Source organism: Hemitrygon akajei, chromosome 20 (genome assembly GCF_048418815.1).
Source record: "Hemitrygon akajei chromosome 20, sHemAka1.3, whole genome shotgun sequence".
In the NCBI taxonomy this organism is placed as follows: Eukaryota; Metazoa; Chordata; class Chondrichthyes; order Myliobatiformes; family Dasyatidae; genus Hemitrygon; species Hemitrygon akajei.
Window position 1 is genome coordinate 14,155,113 of NC_133143.1, and position 19,828 is coordinate 14,174,940.

General features: G+C 44.1%; 1 protein-coding gene across 6 annotated transcripts in view; it reads right to left on the reverse strand.

Moving 5' to 3' along the window:
* The window catches only part of phactr1 (phosphatase and actin regulator 1), a 474,929-nt gene that overhangs the window by 40,586 nt on the left and 414,515 nt on the right, over nt 1-19,828 (reverse strand). For all 6 annotated transcript variants that reach the window (XM_073023899.1, XM_073023902.1, XM_073023903.1 and 3 more), the window contains 2 exons: nt 14,654-14,709; nt 1,443-1,504 (listed from right to left, as the gene is read on the reverse strand). In XM_073023899.1, the coding sequence (XP_072880000.1) occupies nt 1,443-1,504; nt 14,654-14,709 (118 nt within the window). The remainder of the gene's footprint in view (nt 1-1,442; nt 1,505-14,653; nt 14,710-19,828) is intronic.

Below are 19,828 nucleotides of genomic sequence, written 5' to 3' on the forward strand. Positions count from 1 at the left end.
CATTTTATTCCCAGATCTCAATCCTTCCTCTTCTTTCTAGAACCATAGAAATGCTGTGTTTTCTGTTGTCAACTGCCTTTCCAAGCCTCACCATATTGAAGGAATTATCCTTCATGAATCCTGATGCCCAGAGTGCTTGATTACTACCAAGCATGTCTCTCTATACTTCCCCATTTAGTATTCTGGAGGGACTACTTCTCCCAACAGCTGGTACAATCTTCACTCATCCTCAATATGTGCTTCCCTATCCACTACCATTCCCTACAGAAGATACTCTTTCACTTCCTTGCTTGTAGCCTAAGGATTCAAACACTTCTTTCCAGGTGAGGTAGTAATATTTAGTTATGTTCAGTTTATAACAGTATACTTGCTCATCATGGCATTGGGGAGGTCAAATTCCATGTTGGTGCTGTTTGCTGAACATCTCCACAAGAATGACCAAGAGCTTAGCAGTTTAAACACTTGTCATATTGTGAGATCCCTCCACAGCCTCATGTATTGTCCTATTGAAATAAAAATGGAAAATGCTTGAATCACTTCAGTGGGTCAGGTAGCATCTATATGTAGGGAAACAGTTTGTATTTAAGGTTAGAATCCTTTGTCAGAAATGAAGAGAGACAAAAATCACATCTCCCAATCTGATCAAAGGTCTCTGACCTGAACCTTAAGTTCTTCTGGGTGAAGACGGCAGGTTAGATAAACAAGGAGCATCTGTGCTCAAGATGTGTAGGTGAGACTTTTACTTATTTGTGATGAACCACTGTAAAAAAAAAGAATCCATCTGGCAGAAGGAAGATTTCACAGAGCCAGAAACAAACTGCTGGAGGAATTCAGCAGGTCAGGCAGCAACTGTGGAGAGAAATGGACAATCATCATTTTGGGTTGAGAAGCTTCATCTGTCTTGAGCCAAAATGTTGACTGTTTGTTTCCCTTCACAGAAGTTGCCTGACCCGCTGAGTTCCTTTAGTCCATATTCCAGTATCTGCTGTCTCTTGCGTTTCCCTAGGATTTCATGGAGATGACTGTTAAGCACCAATAGCGCTGTCTGACCTGCTGAGTGTTTCTGTCATTTTCTGGTTATATCTTAGATTGCCAGTTTAAGGAACACCAGTCCATCTTTTGACGAGGGATATTTCACTGAGTGCTGGTTTCTAGAATTTCACCTCATGCTCATACCATACCTTTGTAACTCACCCACTCAATATGTAACCATCTCTAATTTAATTAGATTAAATAACTGAACTGAAATTACAGAAGTCTAGCAGTTCAATATTGTTACTTAAAGATGAATACTGAAAGCAAAGGATGAATATAGAAATAAAATTAAGGCTTTAGCCAGTTTTGCTGAGTGAAAAGTCACTCATTGTGTTGTGAAGTTCACTGCCTGTGAATGTCTCATTCCTTCTGTACCAATGGATACAAATTAAATTGTTGCGACTTACCTTCCGTGTAAGCCGTCTTTTAATTTCTCGCTTTTCCTCTTCTTCCTCTTGTTCATTTCTTGCTATAGAGAGAAATCAGTAAGTTGCCTTCATCATGTGCCAAACACTATTGCCTGATTTACAGTAGGTATGATGTGTGGGCTAAACAGAAATCAAACTGCTATTTCATCCTTTGCAGTACTAACCATCTGGCAACATACTCAAATCCTCTGGGCCTCTGCTGCTTTACTAATGACCTGTTCATTATAAACTGAGAGCATGGATGGTGGCTGCTGAGTGCACAATGTTCACCTTCTTAAATAATGGCAGTCCTTTCACGAGTGCATATAAATTAGACCCTGGCTAAAAAGTGGCAGATAAATTTTGCAAAACAGAGGAAGCCTAAACATCTATGACTTATGTTCAACAGCTTTATTTACTACACCCAGTACTCCCAACATAGCCCCCTGCTTTACTGAACACTTCTGCTCCTCCACCATGGCTCTCTTGAGCACCCGGTCACTAGCCATATTAATTCCACTTCCCATTCCCACACTGAAATGGTTATACTCTGTCTTCCCCACTGCTAATGTGAAACTAGATGCAAATCTGAGTAGTGGCTTCTTATATTCCACTTGGGTAGTCTTCAATTCAACAGCATGAACACTGATTTCTCCAACTTTTGGTGAACTGCTCCACCTTTGTCTCTTTTTCTTTCCTCTTGTTCTACCCTGTTCCTCCTATACCCAACTTCTACCCCTTATCACCCTGTTTCTTATCCTTCTTCTACTCACTCCACCAGTACATCACCCTCATTCTCCTCTGAGTGGTTTCCCTCCTCACACTGTTCGCATCCGCCCAACCCACCTCCCTTATTTGATTCCATGCTCCACTTTTCTGTCCCATCAGATTCTATTATTTGTAGTCGGTTGTCACCTCCTCCTTTCAGCTTCCAGCTTCTGTAACTTCTCCATCTGATTTTCACCCCGCTGAATCTACCTATATGCCAGCTCTTGGCCATCCTTTTCCTTTACCATCTTATATTGGTTATCAACCCTCTATCTTTCAGTCCAGGTGAAGAGTCTCCACCCAAAATGTCGATTGTCCATTTCCCTCCACAGATGCTGCCTGACATGTTGAGTTCCTCCAGCATCTTGTTGCACCAGATTCCAGCACTGCAGTCTCTTCACTCCCATTGATCAATATACCTGAGGGTCACTTTGACTGTTTACTTCTCAGGATTAGTCAGACAAATGCTGGAACAAGTCAGAAGCCCCTCAAACCCTTTCCAACCGAAATGAACTCAAAATTTGCCTGAATGAGAGAAACTCCAATAACACACAAAAAGCTCAGCACATCCAAAGAAAAGTGGTGAGGCTGATGGCTGTCATCCAGAATCACTACCGCCACAAGCACACCATGGATGAAGTGACTACCAGCTAGAAATTGCTTTGCTTATCACTACCTTGAGTGACTAAAAGAAACTTCTTTTCCCTTTAAAACTTCTTAATGACCACCTCTGGGAAATATTTCCTCTACTAGTAACACATCACTAACAAGGAAAACTCTCACCTACATTTCCCTTGCACACATACTTCCTATTTATCTAGATTGTCATCCTCTTTCAGATTTTCCATCTGCACCATGTCATGAGGGTTTGAAGGCTTCAGTCTTTCAATGACTGACTGGCTTATATCTCAACATGTTATTGTTTTGCTCAATAATAAATGTGTCAAAAGTCAAAGTCAATTTATTATCTACATTGAGATTCACTGAGTGACAGCTTCATTCCAGTGGTGGTACAAAACTTCTTGCTCCCCTTTGAATAGAATGTGCTGACTTGAGCTTCACAACAGAACTTGAGGAAGCAAAATGGGTGAAGAACTGAAAGGTTGTTGCTTGGTCATAGGAGATGCCTCTTAGATGAGTTGCTTATTCATTGCCTTAATCATGGAGAATGGAAAACTATTCAAAGAAAACAGGATATTTTCTTTCTGATATCATGGTCTTCAAGTTAACTTACGCAAACCTCAGAGTTCTTTGGAAATCCTTGGCTGCGAACTCAGTCATTATTCATCTTACTGTTTCTTGATGCTTCTTAGAAGATTCGCAAAATGTAAAACTTTTACCAATACTGCCCATGTTACCTTTTTGCCCATTTTCTCCCTTCATTATATGAGTAGCTATCTACCCCAAGCAAGTAACTCAGCATGGGACAGCTTCGTCACACCTTTTCAGAAATCAAGAAGACACTGAAAATCTGAAATAAAAATAGAATGCTTAAAACACTCAGCAGGTCAGGCAGCAAATCTGGAGATAAAAAAAAACAACTAGGCTAATATTTCTGGTGATGGACTTCCGTCAAAATTGAAGAAGAAGTTAGAAATCACACATTTTTTAATTTGCAGGTTATAGAGACAACAAAATAGATCTTCATAATAGGTTGGGGACAGAAAGTGTTGATAGATTAAAAATAGTGGTGCCATTTGTCAGAGGACACCTCTTAAACTCTTCTTGATATCTACCTTTTTCTTTAACCTAAAACATCAGACTTACTTCCCTCTCTGCAGATGCTGCCTGACCTGTTGGTTGAGTAAGCCCAGCATTATTGGTTTTTAATTGACTTTGATCTTTCTTCAATTGACATGCACACATTTTCTGTTTTCTGAGCTTCCTTGGGTGCTCTGGTTTCTTCTCCCATTTCAAAGACAAAGACATGCAGGTTAGGAGGTAAATTGGCCCTGGTGTGTAGGTGAGAGTTAGAGTCTGTGGGGGAGGAGAAACTGAGCAGAGTGTAGGAAGAATAAAATGGGAGTAGTGTTAAGTGTTTGATGGTCAGTGCAGACAAGATGGGCAGAAGTGCCTGGTTCTACGCTATATGACTCTTTTTCCTAAAATGAGGAAGTGGTTGCATTTCAAGAGTATAATGACCAGTCTGATTCCTCCACCTCCATTCCAGGTCACTAAAGTGAATTGTAGCATCATGTAAAGGCATTGCTGAAGTCAGTCAACTCAACTTAGATGATTTATTCAACTGCTTTCTATGGTGGAGTAAGGACAGAGCAATGAGCTGTTGTTGGCCAAAAGCATTCAATTTAGTAAAGATGTGGAGAAAGCTTTCTCTCAGTTGTCTGTCTCTCTTGGGAAGCTCTTCATATAGTTGTCCATCAGTTATAACCAACTGCCTGAGTATGATTAGCTGGGCATTTTAAGAGATTGACCCAGCTATACTTAATATTTGTTCATATGATATGATGCCACTGGTAATTTTATCCAGCCCTAAATGAGCAAGAGGTCAAGAGATGTTTGTGGTGGGATTCAAACCAATGTCCCTGATCAATGGTACAAGCCCTAGATGCTGATGTAGTGTCTTAACCACCATGCTGTCATATCTAAGTTGGTACCCAACAACTGATGGCACAATTATTAGGGGGAAAACATTTGCTAATCAGTTAGCTGTCACTAGATTCTCAGGTGCACTTATGGTCCATTCCTTCAACAAATAAATACTTTGAAGATAATGAATTAAGAATAAACAGCTAAGAGTTGTGCCAAACATGCATGTCAAGTGAGGAAAGATCAGTCTTCCTTGTGAGTGTTACAATGCCTGCTTCACTCCTCTCCCATCCCCATTTCACGTTTTTAGAAACAACATGATTTTCTCTTTATTTAATTTTGAACAGTAAACAAACAACTGGTGGGAGCATCCCTTTACCCACTCAATCATGGCTTATTTTTTTCCCAATCCAATTATTCCATCTCCTCCCCATAACCCATAACTATTCAAGAATATATTAGTACCTGTGTTAAATACACACAAAGATGTGTCTTGACAGCCCTCGGTGGCAATGAATTCCATTGATTCTCTACTCACTGGCTGAAGAAATTCTTATCTCAGTTTTAAATGGACTTCTCTTTATTCTGAGGCCATGCCCTCAGACCCTACACTCTCCTACTAATGGAAAATCCTTTCCAGCCTATCCAGCTCTTTCAGTATTCAATAGGTTTTAAAGAGATCTCCCCTCAACCTTCTGGACTCTACTGAGTACAAACCCAGAGACATAAAACACTCCCCGCACTTCCCGTTTCTATCTCCTACCCGAGATCCACAAATCTGCCTGTCTAGGTAGACCTATTGTCTCAGCTTGCTCCTGCCCCACCGAACTCCTTTCTGCTTACCTTGACACTGTCTTATATCCCCTTGTTCAATCTCTTCCCACCTATGTTCGTGACACTTCTCACGCTTTGAATTTTTTCAATGATTGTAAGTTCCCTGGCCCCCACCGCCTTATTTTCGCCATGGACGTCCAGTCCCTATATACCTCCATCCCCCACCCGGACGGTCTCAAAGCTCTTCACTTCTTTTTGGATTCCAGACCTAACCAATTCCCCTCGACCACCACTCTCCTCCGTCTAGCAGAAATTAGTTCTTACTCTCAATAATTTCTCCTTTGGCTCCTCCCACTTCCTCCAAACCAAGGGTGTAGCCATGGGCACCCGCATGGGTCCCAGTTATGCCTGCCTTTTTGTTGGCTTTGTGGAACAGTCCATGTTCCAAGTCTATACGGGTATCTGTCCCCCTCTTTTCCTTCGCTACATCGACGACTGCATTGGTGCTGCCTCCTTCACGCATGCTGAGCTTGTTGATTTCATTGAGCAATATCCTTGCTGCTAGGTTTGCTAGCATGCTTCGGGAGGGTTTAAACTAATTTGCAAAAGGGATGGGACCCGGAGCAATAGAGCAGTGAAAAAAGTGCATGGAGTAAAGCCAGATCTAACAAATAGAGAGGCTTTGAGGAAAGAGCAGCAGAATAAAGGGTATAAAGGTAGTAAGGTAGAAGGGCTAAAGTGTGTGTACTTCAATGCAAGAAGCATCAGGAACAAAGGTGATGAACTGAGAGCTTGGATACATATATGGAATTATGATGTAGTGGCCATTACAGAGACTTGGCTGGCACAAGGGCAGGAATGGATTCTCAATATTCCTGGATTTCAGTGCTTTAAAAAGGATGGGGGGGGGGGGAGGGGAGGAGGGGTGGCATTACTAGCCAGCGATACTATTACAGCTGCAGAAAGGGTGGGTAATGTAGCAGGATCCTCTTTTGAGTCAGTATGGGTGGAAGTCAGGAACAGGAAGGGAGCAGTTACTCTACTGGGGGCATTCCATAGGCCCCCCCGGTAGCAGCAGAGATACCGAGGAGCAGTTTGGGAGGCAGATTTTGGAAAGGTGCAAAAATAACAGGGTTGTTATCATGGATGACTTTAACTTCCCTAATATTGATTGGCACTTGATTAGTTCCAAGGGTTTAGATGGGGCAGAGTTTGTTAAGTGTGTCCAGGATGGATTCCTGTCACAGTATGTTGACAGGCCGACTAGGGGGAATGCCATACTAGATCTAGTATTAGGTAACGAACCGGGTCAGGTCACAGATCTGTCAGCGGGTGAGCATCTGGGGGACAGTGATCACCGCTCCCTGACCTTTAGCATTATCATGGAAAAGGGTAGAATCAGAAAGGACAGGAACATTTTTAATTGGGGAAGGGCAAATTATGAGGCTATAAGGCTAGAACTTGTGGGTGTGAATTGGGATGATGTTTTTGCAGGGAAATGTATTATGGACCTGTGGTCGATGTTTAAGGATCTTTTGCAGGATGTTAGGGATAAATTTGTCCCAGTGAGGAAGATAAAGAATGGTAGGGTGAAGGAACCATGGGTGACAAGTGAAGTGGAAAATCTAGTCAGGTGGAAGAAGGCAGCATACATGAGGTTTAGGAAGCAAGGATCAGATGGGTCTATTGAGGAATATAGGGTAGCAAGAAAGGAGCTTAAGAAGGGGCTGAGAAGAGCAAGAAGGGGGCATGAGAAGGCCTTGGTGAGTAGGGTAAAGGAAAACACCAAGGCATTCTTCAATTATGTGAAGAACAAAAGGATGACAGGAGTGAAGGTAGGACTGATTAGAGATAAAAGTGGGAAGATATACTTGGAGGCTGTGGAAGTGAGCGAGGTCCTCAATGAATACTTCTCTTCAGTATTCACCACTGAGAGGGAACTTGATGATGGTTAGGACAATATGAGTGAGGTTGATTCTGGAGCATGTTGATATTAAGGGAGAGGAGGTGTTGGAGTTGTTAAAATACATTAGGACGGATAAGTCCCTGGGGCCTGATGGAATATTCCCCAGGCTGCTCCACAAGGCAAGGGAAGAGATTGCTGAACCTCTGGCTAGGATCTTTATGTCCTCGTTGTCCACGGGAATGGTACCAGAGGATTAGATGGGGGCGAATGTTGTCCCCTTGTTCAAAAAGGTAGTAGGGATAGTTCAGGCAATTATAGACCAGAGAGTCTTACATCTGTAGTGGGAAAGCTGTTGGAAAAGATTCTTAGAGATAGGATCTATGGGCATTTAGAGAATCATGGTCTGATCAGGGACAGTCAACATGGCTTTGTGAAGGGCAGATTGTGCCTAACAAGCCTGATAGAGTTCTTTGAGGAGGTGACCAGGCATATAGATGAGGGTAGTGCAGTGGATGTGATCTACATGGATTTTAGTAAGGCATTTGACAAGGTTCCACATGGTAGGCTTATACAGAAAGTCAGAAGGCATGGGATCCAGGGAAGTTTGGCCAGGTGGATTCAGAATTGGCTTGCCTGCAGAAGGCAGAGGGTCATGGTGGAGGGAGTACATTCAGATTGGAGGGTTGTGACTAGTGGTGTCCCACAAGGATCGGTTCTGGGATCTCTACTTTTCGTGATTTTTATTAACGACCTGGATGTGAGCATAGAAGTTTGCAGACAACACAAAGGTTGGTGGTGTTGGAGATAGTGTAGAGGATTGTCGAAGATTGCAGAGAGACATTGATAGGATGCAGAAGTGGGCTGAGAAGTGGCAGATGGAGTTCAACCCGGAGAAGTGTGAGGTGGTACACTTTGGAAGGACAAACTCCAAGGCAGAGTACAAAGTAAATGGCAGGATACTTGGTAGTGTGGAGGAGCAGAGGAATCTGGGGGTACATGTCCACAGATCCCTGAAAGTTGCCTCACAGGTAGATAGGGTAGTTAAGAAAGCTTATGGGGTGTTAGCTTTCATAAGTCGAGGGATAGTTTAAGAGACGCGATGTAATGATGCAGCTCTATAAAACTCCAGTTAGGCCACACTTGGAGTACTGTGTCCAGTTCTGGTCGCCTCAGTATAGGAAGGATGTGGAAGCATTGGAAAGGGTACAGAGGAGGTTTACCAGGATGCTGCCTGGTTTAGAGAGTATGCATTATGATCAGAGATTAAGAGAGCTAGGGCTTTACTCTTTGGAGAGGAGGAGGATGAGAGGAGACATGATAGAGGTTAACTATGTTAACTATGCCTCCAACTTTCACCCTGCCCTCAAATTTACCTGGTCCATTTCTGACACCTCCCTCCCCTTTCTTGATCTTTCTGTCTCCATCTCTGGAGTCAGCTTACCTACAGACTCTCACAGCTACCTGGACTATTCCTCTTCCCACCCTGTCTCTTGCAAAAATGCTATCCCCTTCTCTCACTTCCTCCATCTCCACCGCATCTGCTCTCAGGATGAGGCTTTTCATTCCAGGATGGAGATGTCTTCCTTTTTTAAACAAAGGGGCTTCCCTTCTCCACCATCAACTCTGCTCTCAAACGCATCTCTCCCATTTAACATTATCATAGACATACATAGAATAGTACAGCACATTACAGGCCCTTCGGCCCACAGTGTTGTGCTGACCTTCAAACCCTGCCTCACGTATAACTCCCCCACCTTAAATTCCTCCATATATCTGTCTAGTAGTCTCTTAAACTTCACTAGTGTGTCTGCCTCCACCACTGATTCAGACAGTGCATTCCACGCATCAACCACTCTCTGAGTGAAAAACATTCCTCTAATATCCCCCTTGAACCTCCCTCCCCTTAACTTAAAGCCATGTCCTTTTGTACTGAGCAGTGGTGCCCTGGGGAAGGGGTGCTGGCTGTCCACTCTGTCTATTCCTCTTAATATCTTGTACACCTCTATCATGTCTCCTCTCATCCTCCTTCTCTCCAAAGAGTAAAGCCCTAGCTCCCTTAATCTCTGATCATAATCCATATTCTCTAAACCAGGCAGCATCCTGGTAAATCTCCTCTGTACCCTTTCCAATGCTTCCACATCCTTCCTATAGTGAGGCGACCAGAACTGGACACAGTACTCCAAGTGTGGCCTAACTAGAGTTTTATAGAGCTGCATCATTACATCGCGTCTCTTAAACTCTATCCCTTGACTTATGAAAGCTAACACCCCATAAGCTTTCTTAACTACCCTATCTACCTGTGAGGCAATTTTCAGGGATCTATGGACATGTACCCCCAGATCCCTCTGCTCCTCCACACTACCAAGAATCCTGCCATTTACTTTGTACTCTGCTTTGGAGTTTGTCCTTCCAAAGTGTACCACCTCGCACTTCTCCGGGTTGAACTCCATCTGCCACTGCTCAGCCCACTCCTGCATCCTATCAATGTCTCTCTGCAATCTTCGACAATCCTTTATACTATCTGCAACACCACCAACCTTTGTGTCGTCTGCAAACTTGCCAACCCACCCTTCTATCCCCACATCCAGGTCATTAATAAAAATCACGAAAAGTAGAGGTCTCAGAACAGATCCTTGTGGGACATCACTAGTCACAACCCTCCAATCTGAATGTACTCCCTCCACCACAACCCTCTGCCTTTTGCAGGCAAGCCAATTCTGAATCCACCTGGCCAAACTTCCCTGGATCCCATGCCTTCTGACTTTCTGAATAAGCCTACTGTGTGGAGCCTTGTCAAATGCCTTACTAAAATCCATGTAGATCACATCCACTGCACTACCCTCATCTATGTGCCTGGTCACCTCCTCAAAGAACTCTATCAGGCTTGTTAGGCATGATCTGCCCTTCACAAAGCCATGCTGACTGTCCCTGATCAGACCATAATTCTCTAAATGCCCATAGATCCTATCTCTAAGAATCTTTTCCAACAGCTTTCCCACCACAGACATAAGGCTCACTGGTCTACAATTACCCGGATTATCCCTACTACCTTTTTTGAACAAGGGGACAACATTCGACTCCCTCCAATCCTCTGGTACCATTCCTGTGGACAACGAGGGCATAAAGATCCTAGCCAGAGGCTCAGCAAACTCTTTCCTTGCCTCATGAAGCAGCCTGGGGAATATTCCATCAGGCCACGGGGACTTATCCGTCCTAATGTATTTTAATAACTTCAACACCTCCTCTCGCTTAATATTAACAGGCTCCAGAACATCAACCTCACTCATATTGTCCTCACCGTCATCAAGTTCCCTCTCAGTGGTGAATACTGAAGAGAAGTATTCATTGAGGACCTCGCTCACTTCCTCAGCCTCCAGGCACATCGTCCCACTTTTATCTCTAATCCGTCCTACCTTTACTGCTGTCATCCTTTTGTTCTTCACATAATTGAAGAATGCCTTGGGGTTTTCCTTTACCCTACTCGCCAAGGCCTTCTCATGACCCCTTCTTGCTCTTTTCAAGCCCCTTCTTATGCTCCTTTCTTGCTACCCTATATTCCTCAATCGACCCATCTGATCCTTGCTTCCTAAACCTCATGTATGCTGCCTTCTTCCACCTGACTAGATTTTCCACCTCACTTGTCACACATTGTTCCTTTATCCTACCATTCTTTATCTTCTTCACTGGGACAAATTTATCCCTAACATCCTGCAAAAGATCCTTAAACATCGACCACATGTCCATAATACATTTCCCTGCAAAAACATCATCCCAATTTACATCCGCAAGTTCTAGCCTTATAGCCTCATAATTTGCCCTTTCCCAATTAAAAATTTTCCTGTCCTCTCTGATTCTATCCTTTTCCATGATAATGCTAAAGGCCAGGGAGCGGTGATCACTGTCCCCCAGATGCGCACCCACTGACAGATCTGTGACCTGACCTGGTTCGTTACCTAATACTAGATCTAGAATGGCATTCCCCCTCGTCAGCCTGTCAACATACTGTGACAGGAATCCATCCTGGACACACTTAACAAACTCTGCCCCATCCAAACCCTTGGAACTAAACAAGTGCCAATCAATATTAGGGAAGTTAAAGTCACCCATGATAACAACCCTGTTATTTTTGCACCTTTCCAAAATCTGCCTCCCAATCTGCTCCTCGGTATCTCTGCTGCTACCGGGGGGGCCTATAGAATACCCCCAGTAGAGTAACTGCTCCCTTCCTGTTCCTGACATCCACCCATACTGACTCAAAAGAGGATCCTGCTACATTATCCACCCTTTCTGCAGCTGTAATAGTATCCCTGACTAGTAATGCCACCCCTCCTCCCCTTCCCCCCCTCTATCTAGCACTGAAATCCAGGAATATTGAGAAACCATCCTGCCCTGGTGCCAGCCAAGTCTCCGTAATGGCCACTACATCATAATTCCATGTATGTATCCAAGCTCTCAGTTCATCACCTTTGTTCCTGATGCTTCTTGCATTGAAGTACACACACTTTAGCCCTTCTACCTTACTACCTTTATACCCTTTATTCTGCTGCTCTTTCCTCAAAGCCTCTCTATTTGTTAGATCTGGCTTTACTCCATGCACTTCTTTCACTGCTCTATCGCTCCAGGTCCCATCCCTTTTGCAAATTAGTTTAAACCCTCCCGAACCATGCTAGCAAACCTACCAGCAATGATATTGCTCCCCCTCAAGTTCAGGTACAACCCATCCAATCTGTACAGGTCCCACCTTCCCCAGAAGAGATCCCAATGATCCAAAAATCTAAAACCCTGCGCCCTGCATCAACTCCTCACCCACGCATTCAACTGCCATCTCCTCTAATTCTTACCATCACTGTCACATAGTACTGGCAGCAATCCTGAGAACGCCATCCTCGAGGTCCTGTTCTTCAGCCTTCTGCCTAGTTCCCGAAACTCACACTTCAGGACCTCATCCCTCTTCCTGCCTATGTTGTTGGTACCGACATATATCACGACTTCTGGTTGCTTTCCCTCTCGTACCAGGATGTCATGCACCCGGTCAGAGACATCTGGGACCCTGGCACCCAAGAGGCAACAAACCACGCACGTGTCCTTCTCACATCCACAAAATCTCCTGTCTGCTCCCCTGACTATAGAGTCTCCAATGACGACAGCTCTCCTCTTCTCCGTCCCATCCTTCTGCACCACAGGGTCAGACTCAGTGCCAGAGACCCTGCCACCGTGGCTCACACCTGGTCAGTCGTCCTCACCAACAGTATCCAGGATGGTAAACTTATTTTTCAGGGGAATGGCTACAGGGGTGCTCTGCACTACCTGTCTACTCTCCTTTGCTTTCCCCCCTCGGACTGTTACCCAATGACCTGTTTCCTGCAGCCTAGGTGTGACTACTTCCCTGTAGCTCTCATCTATGACTGCCTCATTCTCCATTATGAGTCAAAGGTCATCTAGTTGCTGCTCCAGATTCCTCACATGGTCTTCCAGATCGCCCAGCCGCAAGCACTTCTGGCAGATGTGACTCTGAGGGAGAGGGGAGTTCCCCCAAGACTGCCACATCTCACAGGAGAGGCACATTACCGTCTCAGGAGGCATTGCAAAGACTAACTGGGAACAAACTTGTCCTCCGCCTCTTCTCGTCGAAGCCTCTCGAGTCAAAGCCTCAAATCTCCACTCCTTCACTGGCCCACTCATTCACTGGCTGCTTTCCACAGGCCACTCCGCTTGAGCTACCCCTCTATTTATTTGTTTGAGCTTTTCAAACTGCACATCTGCCCTCACCCCATCCGCCCGCCACCCCACTTGGGATAGGGTTCCCCTTGTCCTCACCTACCACCCCACCAGCCTCCAGGTCCAACGTATAATTCTCCGTAACTTCCGCCACCTCCAATGGGATCCCATTACCAAGCACATCTTTCCCTCCCCCCTTCTTTCTGCTTTCCACAGGGATCGCTCCCTACGCAACTCCCTTGTCCACTCGTCCCCCCCCATCCCTTCCCACCGATCTCCCTCCTGGCACTTATCCTTGTAAGCGGAACAAGTGCTACACCTGCCCCTACACTTCCTCCCTCACCACCATTCAGGGCGCCAGACAGTCCTTCCAGGTGAGGTGACACTTCACCTGTGAGTTGGCTGGTGTGGTATACTGCGTCTGGTGCTCCCAGTTTGGCCTTCTATATATTGGTGAGACCCGACACGACTGGGAGATCGTTTCGCTGAACACCTACACTCGGTCTGCCAGAGAAAGCAGGATCTCCCAGTGGCCACACATTTTAATTCCACGTCCCATTCCCATTCTGATATGTCTATCCATGGCCTCCTCTACTGTCAAAATGAATCCAAACTCAGGTTGGAGGAGCAACACCTTATATACCGGCTGGGTAGCCTCCAACCTGATGACATGAACATTGACTTCTCTAACTTCCGTTAATGCCCCTCCTCCCCTTCTTACCCCATCCCTGACATATTTAGTTGTTTGTTTTTTTCTCTCACTCTGCCTGTTCTCCATCTCCCTCTGGTGCTCCCCCACTTTCTTTCTCCCGAGGCCTCCCGTCCCATGATCCTTTCCCTTCTCCAGCTCTGTATCACTTTCACCAATCACCTTTCCAGCTCTTAGCTTCATCCCCCCCCCCCCCCAGGTCTTTTCCTATCATTTCGCATTTCCCCCTCCCCCCACTACTTTCAAATCTCTTAGTATCTTTCCTTTCAATTAGTCCTGACGAATGGTCTCGGCTCGAAACGTTGACAGTGCTTCTCCTTATAGATGCTGCCTGGCCTGCTGTGTTCCACCAGCATTTTGTGTGTGTTGTTTAAACACTCCTCATATCTGATTCAATTCATTCCTAGGATCATTCATGTGAACCTCCTCTGGACTCTCTCTGGGGCTAGCACATCCTACCTTAGATACAAGGCCCAAGGTTACTCACAAGACTGAGCTCCTTCAGCTCCTCAGAGGTTTGAGAATACTGCATGGAATACCAGTTCCAGATGTGATTTTGCAGTGTTTATTCCTGCACAGGTCCTTTATTCACACTTTTCCATTATGGAATAAAAATGGTGGACATTAGGACATAAGGTACAAGTAGATCCAGCAAAGAAAAAGAACTTTGAAACACCTTCAAGCTACAATTGACTAGTGAAAAATGAAGTGAGGAGCAAAGCCTAACTACATTTCTGCTGTGGTGCCCTGACGAAACTTACAGTATAATAAAGCTGTGGCAGCACTTACGTTTCAGGATGTTCCTTTGTTCCAGTTCCTCTGCAGTTGGCCTCTGGCTTAATCGCCTGTGAAAGAAGATCAGGATCATTGTCTGCCCCTGTCACTTCACTGCAGGGTAACATGTTAGAACACTGTCATTATTCCCCACTGAAACTGGTGTGGATGCAAGTGTCTACTCAAACCACTCCTGCCCAGCCCAAAGAAAGTAGGCATTCATTTCATACTGTTTTCACTAAAATCAGATTCACTGATTACCATTCAAGCCTTTACATCCAAACCAAATTTGAAATGTGTGAAATAACAATGTTTAGTGTTGAAATATAAAATTTAAAATGTAGAACAGTGCAGGGCAGGAACAGATGACATTGTGCCGAACTAATGAAGCTTAAATGCCACCGTCATATCTGTCTACACCACCACTGCAAGCAGTGCTTTCCAGGCACCCACTACTCTGTATAAAATACTTGCTCACACATCTCCTTTGAACTTTCCCTCTCTCACCTCAAATGCATCATGTCAAGTATTAGGTATTAGACATTTTAACCAGAGGAAAAAGATATAAGAACATAAGAAATAGGAGCAGAAGTAGGCCATCCAGCCCATCGAGCCTGCTCTGCCATTCAATAAGATCATGGCTGATCTGACCATGGACTCATCTCCACCTCCCTGCCTTTTCCCCATAATCCTTAATAGCCCTACTTTGCAAAAATCTATCCAACCTCGTCTTAAATATTTTTACTGAGGTAGCCTCCACAGCTTCATTGGGCAGAGATTCCACAGGTTCCCCATTCTCTGGAAAAAGTGGTTCCTCCTCATCTCTGTACTAAACCTACTCCTCCGAATCTTGAGGCTATGTCACCTAGTTCTAGTATCTGCTCTATCTAGGTCTCTTATAATTTTATAAACTTCTATTAGTCGGCCTCCATAGCTCCAGAAAAAACAATTCAAATTTACTCAACCTTTTCATATAGCACATACGCTCTAATCCTGGTAAACCTTTGCTGAACCTTGTTCAGAGAATACTTAAAACAGTCTACCAAACTGTAGAGGTTATAACTACTTTCAAGTTTCTTAGCTACTCTCTAACTGCATGTTCAATTAATAAACACAAAGTATACTGCAGATGCTGTGGTCAAATCAAGACGTACAAAAAAGCTGGATGAACTCAGCAGGTCGGGCAGCATCCGTTGAAAGGAGCAGTCAACATTTTGGGTCGAGACCCTTCGTCAGGACTAAAGAAGGAGGGGGCAGGGGCCCTATAAAGAAGGTGGGGGGAGGGTGGAAAACCAATCAGAAGTAAGATCAAGGGGTGGGGGATGGGGGAAGGGAGAGGGAGGGAGGTCCATACATGGCCTCCTCTACTGCCATGGTGAGGCCAAACTTCGGTTGGAGGAACAACATCTCATATACCGTCTGGGTAGTCTCCAGCCCCTTGGTATGAACATCAAGTTCTCCAACTTCCGGTAATTCCCTCCCTCTCCCTTCCCCTATCAGACTTTCACTCTGTCTCCTCTTCTAGCTGCCTATCACCTCTCATGACTCTGCCTTCTTCTACTACCCATAGTGCTTTCCCCTTAGATTCCTTCTTCACCTCACCTGCCTATCCCCTCCCTGCTTCCCCTCCCCCACCCCTTGATCTTTCCTCTGATTGGTTTTCCACCCTCCCCCCACCTTCTTTATAGGGCCCCTGCCCCCTCCTTCTTTAGTCCTGACGAAGGGTCTTGACCCGAAACGTTGACTGCTCCTTTCAACGGATGCTGCCTGACCTGCTGAGTTCATCCAGCTTTTTTGTACGTCATGTTCAATTAATTACTTGACATCCTGCAAAAACTACTGCAGGTGCTGAAAAGTGGAAATAAAATGGACTAGCTTGGAAATGAGGAACAGGTCAGAAGATCAAGAAGCAATGGTAAGACAGTTTTGAGTGTCCAGGAAGCTGAAGCGCTAATTGTTTCTCTCTCCACAGACACTGGTACTTTCTGCTTTTGCATCTCAGATCCTGCCCAAGCTGGAAGAGGCAGTTGAAGAGGGAAAAAGAGAGTGCATAGCAGGGTTAGGATTAGAGAGAAGCAGATGCAAGGCTGAAAACACAGTTTGGGAAGAAAACAGTGAGGGATTGGGATTAGGGAGCAAAGGATAAGAGAGAAACAATCAGTGGAACTTCTTGGAAATAAATGATGAACGCTTAAAAGTGCTATTATAAATAAATGAAAAAAAAGTATCTTTACCTAGATAATTATGATCAACAAAAATGTCCATTAATTAGTTAAATATCAGAATAGATTTTGCTCTCAACAATTCTCATCATTTTCTCAGGTAGTCCTTGGGGTTGAGGATGACTTGTTTTCATTCTGGTTTTGAGGTGGTGATTGGGCCAATGTGGGTCCCACAGATAGGGCAGGAAGTCAGGTGGGTGGTTTGTGAGCTGCTGTGGGCCTCCTACTGCTCACACAGGGCTTCTGTGTACTCCTGATTCATGGACAGGAGTTCATCAGCACCATCCCAGATCCTCCTTCACTGCTTTCACCAGTCAGGGCCACAGGTTCCAGGAGTCAGTAGGAGAAGAAAAAGCATTTCAAGATGTATATTGTATACATTTCTCTGACATTAAATTGGACATTTGAAACTTTCACTGCAAGCTTGAAACTTGATCGTAAGGTGTTTAAGTCAGAAATACAAGATCTCATCTTCCACATGGCTGAATCAGGTGTGGATTCCATACATCCAAATATACAATGAACAAGATCTTTACTATGCAAGAACTCGAGAGAAATGCAATACCTGCCACTAAATATGGTATTCTTCAGCCCTATCAAAGCCTTTGACTCTGGGAATTGGAGAGATTGAGAAACACTGTCTTCAAATTCAGTTGCACATGGAATTTCAACTCCATCATTAGCAGACAATATAATGATGGGTGGAGGTTCAGGTAGTATTACAACGCAGGGAGACTGCAGAAGGACTTGGACAGGTTGGGAGAGTGATCAAAAAGGTGGCAGATGAAAGACAAAATAGGGAAGAATGAGGTTTGGTAGGTGTAGATTCCATCCCAATGAACCAAGCAAGACTGTATCATTACCCCTACACTTCTCTGAACATTTGTTCAGTGGGAACTTTAACTCACCTCCAGCAAGCTTCCTTTGAGTCTGGGGCTAATCTTCAGAACTAAGGGGAAATTGTTCAACCTATTGTGATCATACTCCAGAACTAAGGTCACTCAGATCTCAGTTGCTGAACTACCATGTGCAGATGATGTTTGCATTTGCACATGCTCAGAGGCTGAGACTGAAGATGCTGTTGATTCATTCACTTAACTATACCAGAGAGTACAGGGTGTGAACAGAGATCCTCAACCTAACCTACCCCCACTGCACTGAACTATTGACACTATCCCTTTGATATCCTGTAAATTAGAGTGCCAAGGGGCACAGTTCTCCAAGGCAATGATCTAGATAAAGGAACTGGTTGCATTGTGGGAAAGTTTGCAGACGTGCAATGATAGGTAGAGGGACAGGTTCTGTTCTAGAGGCAGGGAATTTGCAGAAGGACTTGAACAGGTTGGGAGAGTAGGTAGTGAAGTCACAAATGAAATATGTACAGCAAGAGGAAGTGTAAAGTCATAACCTTTGGTAGAAGGAATAAAGTTGTACAGTATTTTCTAAACAGGAAGAGAATTCAGAAATTGGAGGTACAAAGGGATTTGGGAGTCCAAGTGCAAAAACCCTTTAAGGTTAACTTGCAGGTGGAGCTGGCAATAAGGAAGGCAAATGCAAGGTCAGCATTTGTTTTGAGAGAACAAGAAAATAAAAATAAAGATATACTGCTGAAGATTTATGAAGTGGTGTTCAGACTGCAGTTGAAATATTATGGGGAATTTTGGGCTCCATATCTAAGGAAGGATGTGCTGGCCCTGGAGAGGTTCAAAAAGGAGGTTCTCAGAAATGATCCCAAGAATAAAATGCTTGATGTATGAGGAACATTTGATGTCCCTGGGCCTGTATTTGATGAAATTCAGAGGGATGTGAGGGGATCACATTGAAACCTACAGAATACTTAAAGGCCTGCATGAAGTGTATGTGTAAAGGGTGTTTCATTACTAGGAGAGCCCAGGACCTGTGGGCACAGCCTCAGAATAAAGGGATAACCCTGTAAAATTGAGAAGAGGAGGAATTTTTTCAGCCACAGACGAATGGGAGGAGGGGTGTTGGAAAAAAGCAACCATTATTGAATGGTAGAACGTACATGGTGGGCTGAATGGCCTAATTCTGCTCCTCCACCTCTCTAGTACCCAATAATTGTGAGCAGGGAAGATGATAGTCCATGTCTTTAAAATGAAAAATCATTAGTGAGCAGCACACGGGTAAAACAGAGCTCTCGCTATCGATTATATCAATTTTACTCCCAAATTAGGTATGGAAAGCTAAATAAAGAGAAGCTAAGAAATACTGTTTTAGTGGAGAGAGATGAAGACATGAAGGAATCTTGTTGTATTTCTTTAATCAACAACAAAAATACAATTTGAAAGAATTTAACTCAACACTTACAAAAGTTCACTTCAAACATTTTGGCAGTAATTAAGGCCTTCTTTGCAGTTAAATAGGCACTTAAGTAGCAACAGATCAGACCCAACATTTTCTGATGAGATTAATTGGTATCTATGAGCCAATCAGAGCGTATCAAAATTCATGCCATTCACTGTGCTCTGATGAGAAACTCAGCAACCAAATGTTTGATGGGATACTTCTGAAAAGAAAAAGAGGGTGTTTTGGACAGCAGCATCCAGATTTCTGCATTTGACATGCACGGTCATCAGAAACTGCTGTGATTTCCACATAAGTGTTAATGGGAAAGTCACTCCCCCCCAGTTATTTGTACATCAAGAATCTACTCCTTCATAATCAACTTGAAACCTTTGGTTTATCTTTCCAGGAAGGCTGATAAGTAGATGTTTACTGAGTGTCTTCAGTGGTCTAGAAATTTCAGTGATTCTGATTCTAGTCAGAGCCAAATGAATGATGCTGAATGTTAGTTAAATAGACTGTCCAGGGGCTTCTGGGCAGAGATGTAAGGCCACTTGGCATCTAATACAATACCCCCTTTTGAATATCTGGAAGCCATGTGAAGGTAACAGGTAATTGATTTATTATTGTCACATGTACTGAGGTACTGTGCAAAACTTAATTT